General features: G+C 38.5%; 1 protein-coding gene across 1 annotated transcript in view; it reads right to left on the reverse strand.

Moving 5' to 3' along the window:
• The window catches only part of LOC106879756 (cytosolic carboxypeptidase 1), a 64809-nt gene that overhangs the window by 33579 nt on the left and 22243 nt on the right, over positions 1 to 8987 (reverse strand). The window contains exons 4-9 of the mRNA XM_014929438.2: positions 7553 to 7620; positions 7249 to 7315; positions 6185 to 6331; positions 5143 to 5274; positions 2088 to 2219; positions 1040 to 1186 (exon numbers count right to left, since the gene is read on the reverse strand). Of these exons, the coding sequence (XP_014784924.1) occupies positions 1040 to 1186; positions 2088 to 2219; positions 5143 to 5274; positions 6185 to 6331; positions 7249 to 7315; positions 7553 to 7620 (693 nt within the window). The remainder of the gene's footprint in view (positions 1 to 1039; positions 1187 to 2087; positions 2220 to 5142; positions 5275 to 6184; positions 6332 to 7248; positions 7316 to 7552; positions 7621 to 8987) is intronic.

An 8987-nucleotide genomic window follows, 5' to 3' on the forward strand; every position in this document is an offset into this window, starting at 1 on the left:
TATATATATATATATATATATATATATACATATATATACATATATATATTGTTATATATTGTTATATATTTTTATATTTGGGGGACATTCATTTTGCCAATAAACACATACACTGTTTATTTGACCTTCACTTTATAATTATTACTACTGTTATTATTATTATTATTATTATTATTAGTTTATTTATCAGAGTTCTTTCTTCAATGACGTTCTGTTCTCCTCTCAATGTCGCCTTTTCTCTCTGGTCTTGTCCCATCCCAAGATTCCATTTCATCTTTCTGTGGTATGTATGCTTTTGCATCCATATCTATGTGTGTGTGTGTGTGTGTGTGTGTGTGTGTATACATGCATGTGCATATGTATCTATGCGTTTGGCATGTGTATGTGGGTCTCGTGTGCTTATATATCTGACAAATAAACTACTTCTACTAATAATAATAATAATAATAACGCTAAAGTGCAAATAAATAGTGCGTGTGATTTTAATTGCCAGAATAGGATCATCCCCAAATATAACATTATCTGTTTCAACATGGTTTCACATCAAGAATCTTGCAAAAACAAATCCATAAATATAATATATATATATACAGTTTCAGTCAGATTATTAGACTATGATGTTACACATCGCTGGTCATAAAGTGTTTCTCATTGTTTTAGCTTTTGAATATTGTCACCCCACTGGCTAAGTGGGGTGGACAACATTCCCTCCAATCAGAAGGCTGTTCCTTCACAGGGGTTACCATTTACAGTTGAGTGAACTGGAGCAACATGAAATAAAGTGTTTTGCTCAAGAACACAACGTGTTGCTCAGCCCAGCTATTGAACCTGTGATCTAGCAACAGAGAGTGCAATACCATAACCACCAAGCCATGCACCTTCATATATATATGTATATATGTATGTATGTGTGTGTGTGTGTGTGTGTGTACGTGTACAAACATACACACACACAACACACACACACTTGTAATAGATCAGTGTTGTTGTTGTTCTGCTTGCAAATGCTAGAATTGCTGAAATAAAGATTTCCACTTACTGGTGTTGGTAAGATTTTTCAGGAATGTGAGAATCAGTCTTCGTTCAGTGACATATTTGTGCTTGGAATTATTGGGGTGCCATTCACAGTGCATGGTGAGGAATGTAGGAATATTATCAAAGTTTACAGCACGTACTGCATGTTTCTCTAGCAACAGATAATTAGTACCAATTAGCTCCGACTTTTTTTAATGAAGGAAAACAAAATTAATAAACAGCAAATAATAAAAATTCCAAACAGTGTTGTTGTTGATGTTGTTGTTGTTGTTATATTTAATAGGGTGGAAAGCTGGCAGAATCATCAGTATTAGAAGAAAAATGCTTAGCAGCATTTCGTTCATCTTTATGATATGAGTTCAAATTCCAAGATTGATTTTGCTTTGCATCTTTTGTGGGGTGGGCCAATAAAATAAATACCAGTTGAGCATTAGGGTCAATGGTATCAACTACCCCGCTCCCCATGAAAAATTGCTGGCCTTGTGCCTAAATTAGAAACCATTATTATATCTGCTTCCAACAATATAGGTACCTAAAAACAATTGATAAAACCATGGTTCATATTACCAGGTAAAACTGGTTTCTGAGTGACCACTGTGGTCAATATTGTCCAGTTCCAAGAAACTGATAATGGTGAAGTCAGAAATAATCAGTGAATTAAGTGTTACCCTTGTGAATAAAGACCTTTAAAATGGTATTTTTGTTTCTGGTGCGATACAAGATTCTGGGGGGAAAGTTTCAAATAGTTCCTGCACCACCTATCTGGTAGCAGCACAGGTAAGGATATAGGAAAAGGGGGGAAAATTAGTCATGGAACAAAATGGAAGTAGATGGATATGAATGTATGGTTTGATGTTTTATAGTGCCAAGATTGTAATATATGATGGCTTATAATGGTTAGATAGACATAATGATAAGATGTAAGCTGTCATTGTTTCAACCATTTCTTGTGAATTAATGCTGTAGTGTTGGAATTCAGTGCCAAAAGTGGTATACAACAGTTATGTTAATAGAATTGAACAAGGAATATTTTTCAATACAAAAATTCTTACTGGTTTTGGTTAGATTGCAGAGAATTTCCAGAGCATGTTTTATGATAGTGTTATGATTTCTACAGCAGTTGGTGATAATTCTAGTCATCAATTGAATACAGGTATTCTTGACTAAATATGAGGCATTTGTATCTGCAACGAAAATGTAATTCTAGATGAGTATATATATGTATGGTTTATGGATGTAGACATTCAAACATGCAGAAAGTGGCAAACCTGCAACAACACAATTCTCAGATATAAAAACATGCATATTTCAATACATTTAGGTTGTTTAATAGTTCCAGTATATACATCCTCATCATTTAACGTCCATATTCCATGCTGGCATCGATTGACTGGTTTAACAGGTTCTGATGGGTTCAAAGACTGCATCAGGTTTCAGGGTTTAAATCATATGTGGCAGAGAGATATTGTGTCAGGTGGATGTGCCAATTTCACATCAGCTGACAGATTGGTTGGGCATGTGAATAACTGATAAGAAACGTTTATGGGGCATTGGAAAGAAAGCTGCTAGGCTGATAATGATAAGATTTTGAATATACATAGGCATAGGAGTGGCAGTGTGGTAATTAACTTGCTTACGAACCACATGGTTCTGGGTTCAGTCCCACTGCGTGGCACCTTGAACAAGTGCCTTCAACTATAGCCTCAGGCTGACCAAAGCCTTGTGAGTGAATTTGGTAGATGGAAACTGAAAGAAGCCCGTCGTATATATGTATATATATATATATATATATATATATATATATATATATATATATGTATGTATGTATGTGTGTGTGTATATATGTGTGTTTGTTCCCCCAACATCACTTGACAACCGATGCTGTTGTGTTTACGTCCCCATAACTTAGTGGTTCGGCAAAAGAGACTGATAGTAACCCCTCTTTATCCCATGCATATTCCACCTTCAGTAGATTCTCATAATAGCACTTTCACACCACTTTCGTGTCTTCCGTATTAATGATGAACATCCCGTCATCATTCCAAATACACTTCTCACCAATGACATCTTGGTTCTCTCTCACGCATTGCTTTGCAAACCTGATCACTTCACAAAGCACATTTTCTCAGAACTTCCAGATTGGTATCCAATGTGTTGGAAGACCACTGGGAGTGAGGCACCCCTTAGCTTTTGTTAAAGCATATCTCTAGAACTTGCTTCAAACCCAGGTTGTATCTGCTTTGATCACCGGCAGTGACTAGATCTGCGAATCCTCTGCAATGGTCAACAATAGACAACGAGATGAACTGCTATGCATCACACAATCCTGAAGTGTGTAGGCATGTGACTGGGGACCACATGTGAACTTGTGTTCCTACTGAAATTCCAACTTGTTGGCCAGAGGTGAATGACACCACAAATACACTTCACACCTCTGATTCTGGTCCTATCTCTTCCTTTCTGCTTCGTTATTAATCGAATTAATCTTTGAATCTCCTAAAATGTTATGGATTTACCAAATTACATGGACATTTGATTTGCTTTTGTTGGAACGAGATTATTGGATGCAGCTGTTTGGATGCTGATAAATTGGCAGAGCTGACTGGATTTTCAGCCTGTTCTAGCAACACACACAAGCACACACGAGAACAGGTGAAGAGAGAGAGGGAGAGGGAGAGGGAGAGAGAATACAATTTAGTAGTTGGACATGACTGACATACACACTTTCTTTCTCTTCATACACATAAAGAGAAACAGGCTCAACATGCTTATACGTATGGAGAGAGAGAGAGAGACAGACAGACAGACAGAGAAGAGAGTGAGAAAGGGGGAGAGAGAGAAGTGGAGGAGAGATATATTAAGATATTTGATGTCAAACAAGCCAGCATCAAATGAGCAATGCCAAAACTTCTCTCCATTACAATGTCCCCTAACTTACTGGATTTTAAGAACATCATTCAAGATTTACATGTTTTTTTTTTTTTTGTAAAAATTATACAGAAGACACACAAGATTGAAATCTGACGGTTTTCTTATTACTTAAGGTTGGATTTGATCTTGAAATTGCAAATTAACAAACCAGTGTCTAATGATACAGTTGTGTTGTTGTTGTTCTTAGTAGCAGGCTGCACCACCTCATCATCATCATCGTTTAACGTCCATCTTCCATGCTGGCATGGGTGGAATGGTCTTCCCAAAAGCTGGCCAGGCAGAAGCCTGTTCCAGACTTCTGTAACTGTTTTGGCAGGATTTTTACAGCTGGATGCCCTTCCTAACACCAACCACTCAGCAGAGTGGACTTAGTGCTTTTAACGTGGCCCAAGCACAGGTGAGGTCAGATTTAGCAAGGTCTTTATGGTAACAATTTCACATGAAAATAGACTGGACTGTTAACAGCTATGTATCTCTTCCAAGAGGTTCAGGATAGAAGTGGTGATACAAATATGATGTATTGGGCTCCAGTAACTAAAATGGCCAACACCAGAGTCACTTACCCTGCTGAGTCACCCTTACATCCATTCATCATCATCATCATCATTTAATGTCCACTTTTCCATGTTTGCATGGGTGAGATGGAATTCACTGAGGCAGATTTTCTACAGCCGGATGCCCTTCCTGTCACCAAACTTCACCTGTTTCCAAGCAAAGTAATATTTTCCATGGCTAAACACGTTTTACAAGGGAAAATGGAAATCAACGACAACAATGAATGTACAACACTGACGCTCAGTTTACAACCATCATGTGATGACAAGACAACAGTACACACACACACACTCACATGCATATAAAAGAAGCCTGCTGTGTGTATGTGTGTATGTGTGTGTGTGTGTATGATGTATAGATAGATAGATAGATAGAGAGAGAGAGAGAGAGAGAGATATGTATATATACACAACAGGCTTCTTTTAGTTTCTATCTATTAAATCCACTCAGAAGGCTTTGGTCAACCTGAGGCTATCATAGAAAACACTTGTCCAGGGTACTGAGGTGCTGTCTAGTGGCACTGAACTTTAAACCATTTGGTTGGGAACCAAGCTTCTTATCCATGCACCACACCTAGTTAAATAAAAATTTAGCAAAATATAATGAGAGAAAAATGCTTACTATTTGAAGAATACATTTTGAGCACCCGTAATAATGGTAGCAAATTTTTGAAATGTGTTGTGTTAGTTTTTATAAGATTCAAAGTAATTCCGAGGGCCTGGCATAGTCTTCCTTTTACAGGGAATTTCGGATCTAAAAGAAAAAACATACAAATTTAATTTTGTGACATTAACAAGATCACAATATAATGCTCAACTCATTACCACTACACTAAGATATTCCTGTCTCTATAATCCATATATAATCCCACACCCTGGCACTGCATACCCCAGTGTCCTTCCAGCATCCTACAGTATTTTCATAGTTACCTTTGCAGCACACTATAATATTACTGTCACTGGGGGTCCATGATGTCTTCTTCAGCCCATCTCACCTGTTTACATGGGATTTAGCAGAAGCCCCTTCATGCTCCTTGTGTTCTAAAGCAGACACCCTCATGCACTTCTTAAGCAGCTACTCCAAGTGATCAAACTATTGCCGGAGACATAAACATACCCTCAACACCATTGCTGAGGCAATCAGCAAGGGGACCAGTGACTGCAAAAATACCTGGATTACAACCAGACATATACCTTTTCCAAGGAAGGAGAGAGGCTGATGTAAAGGTCCGGGAGCAACTCTGAGGGATTATTTTACACACAATGGTACACGGTGATGGAAGTAGATCTGGCAAAAAAAGCTAGACTTTCCAATGCACATCACCTGGACCTTGCTAACACCAGATGTCATCTTGGTTTCCTGGACAACAAAGCATCTAGTCCTTCTGAAGTTAACAGTGTCCTGGGAGGAAAGGATGGAGGATGCTCAAGAGGGGAAGAGAACCATGTATGAGGAGTTGGTGGAGGACTGCTGTAAGAATGGATGGAGGACACTGTTTAATAGTGGAAGTTAGCAGTCGAGGGTTTGCAGATCATACTCTGAGTAAGGCCACGGAACTCCAGGCATTTCAGGAGTCAAAGAAGAGCCCTCAAGATCAACATAGTGAAGGGCACCAACTGTCTCCACTGACCAACTAAAACCAAACAGAAAGTAAAATTCTTACCTTTTGCACCAATCTTTGCTAACAACTGATGCAGTTGCATCATTAAGCTTTCTCTTGGTAAAGATTCTTTAAATTCAGACATTAGAATCTGTAGAAGTATACTACAGGCATCACAGTTGACCAATATTGCGATATATTTACTATTTGCTGAAGAATAAAGACAGAAATTATTTTCAGTTATTTAAGTCACAGAATTCTTTGAAAGATGTACAACAGCCAAGATAATATTTGAAAAATGTGTCTATGCCTGTGTGTGTGTATGTGTTTCTGTACTTAATAACATGCACACGTGTGTGGGGGGTGGGGGGTGTTTGTTTATAAAAGCACTGGCACCCTGTACCCTCTGAAAAGTGGCTGGTTTTAGGAAGGGCATCCAGCTGTAAAATGCATGCCAAAACCCACAATGGAAGTTCTCCAGTTCCTGTCAAACCATCCAAATCACGTCAAGAAAAACAGACATTAAAAGATGATGATGATAATGATGATGATATACTTGGAAACATGAAGGTAGGCAACAGGAAAAGTATCTGGCTGTAGACAATTTGTCTCAACAAATTCTGACCAACCCATGAGAGCATGGAAAAATGGATGTTAGATCATGTTGAATCATCCAACCCATGCCACTTTAGAAGGCAGATGTTAAATGACGATGATGATGCTGATGGGCTTTGTACTGTTTCCCTCCACCAATTTCACTCACAAGGCATTGGTCAGCTTACTCAAGACGCCATACAGCAGAATTGAACCTGTTTGATGGATTTTAGAAACACTCAGTTTTTAGACATCCATTTTTCAAAATTTGTCTCCTTTTCACTCAGATCTTTTAATGAGTTCAGCAGGCGAGTGTGGCAAGGACAGAGATTGAGTGGGGCTCACAGATCAATAATGTAGAAACCAGGGACTGGAGGAAGATATGTATGATCTTTTTCCATTTATATGTACACTTTCTCTTTCACACACATACACACACACATTTCTGCAAGTTGGTCGGGACGATGGGAAACAGAGGATATAAAACTAGCAACAATTATTAAGTGTTGTTTTGAAGCAAAGCCTGAACTTACAAGGTTTATGGAGAAGTTCCAGCAAAGTGCTTAGGATGTTATCAACAATCTGTTTTTCACCTGGTGCCTTAAAGAAAAGCAGAAATATTTCTTGCAATGTGTCATCATGTGTAACTAAACATCATTGTTATAAGAAAGGTTATGAAAAATGTTCAAAATTATGAAGACAAACAAATAGATCTTACTACACGGTAGATCTGATAAGATCTTAGTATATAAGTATGATAGATTTTATTAAGCAAATAATACTTTATAACACAGACATGGTACACTTTATCCTAGATGCAAGAAACAATCCACTTACTGCCCGCAGCGCCATTACTAAAAGAGGCAGACCATTCTGTCGAATGAAGGACTCTTTGGATGCAGCATCTAGGCAAGGAGAAAAAAAAGAGAAAAATGGGAAATGAAGAATGAAGTTAATATTTTCAGCTGAAATGTTTCAAAGAAATTATTTAACCCTCAAAAATGCACCCAAAACACACTGTAAAGAAATTAGCTTTAGGAAGGGCATTTAGTGGGAGAAAATACAGCAAAGTGGAGACTGGAGCTTGCCAGATACTGTTAAACTGTTCAACCACTGACAGCATGGAAAATGGACATTAAATGACGATGACGTGATGTGGTGTGTGTGTGTGAAAAATTGAATATTGAATTTGTTCTTTTGAAAATAATTTCTATACCAAACTACGTGTTTTTGAAAATATTATTATCAACGTTGTATATATATATCATCATCATTTAAAGTCTGCTTTCCATGGTGGCATAGGTTAGATGGTTTGACTGGAACTGGTGAGCTGGGGAGCTGCACCAGGTTCCAGTCTGATTTGGCTCGGTTTCTATGGCTGGATGCCCTTCCTAAAGCCAACCACTTCAAGACTGTAATAGGTGCTTTTTACGAGCCACCAACACAGGTGTCATTTACATGATACTGGAAATGGCCACAACTATGATTTCACAGGTGCTATTTACATGATACTGGCGACAGTCATCTCTGCAATTTCACTTGGCTTGACAAGTCTTCTTAAGCACAGCATATCTCCAGAGGTCTCAGTCACTTGTCTTAACTTCCATAAGGCCTGACATTCAAAGACCATGCTACCAGCAATGGCCACAAATATGATTTCACGGGTGCCATTCACATGACATTGACAATGGCCACAATTTCACCTCACTTGAGGAGTTTTCTCAAGCACAGCATATCACTAAAGATTTTTGTCTCTTGTCGTTGCCTCTGTGAGGCCCAACATTCGAAGATCATGCTTCACCACTTCATCCCATGTCTTCCTGGGTCTACCTCTTCCACAGGTTCCCTCCATAGTTAGAGATCAGCACTTCTTTATAGAGCTGTCCTTGTCCATAAGCATCACATGATCATACCAGAGCATTCATCTTTCTTGCACAATCCATCTAATGCCTCTTATCCCCAGTTTTTCTCTGAAGACATTTATGCTGTTGAACATGCATACTGACATTACACGTCCAGCAAAGCATGCTGGCTTCATTTCTTTCAAGCCTTCACATGTCCTACATTTCACTGCCATGGAGCATGACTGTTCACACACAGGCAGCATACAGTCTACCTTTCATTCTGAGGGAGAGGCCCTTTGTTACCAACAAAGCAAGAATCTCTCTGAACTTTCCCCAGCTTATTCTTATTCCAGCAGCATCCACCTCCACTGCTAACTTGATCACCAAAATAATAGAAGCTTTCAAATACTTCTACGTACCCCCCCCCC

This window comes from Octopus bimaculoides, chromosome 3 (assembly GCF_001194135.2).
Source record: "Octopus bimaculoides isolate UCB-OBI-ISO-001 chromosome 3, ASM119413v2, whole genome shotgun sequence".
Classification (NCBI taxonomy): Eukaryota; Metazoa; Mollusca; class Cephalopoda; order Octopoda; family Octopodidae; genus Octopus; species Octopus bimaculoides.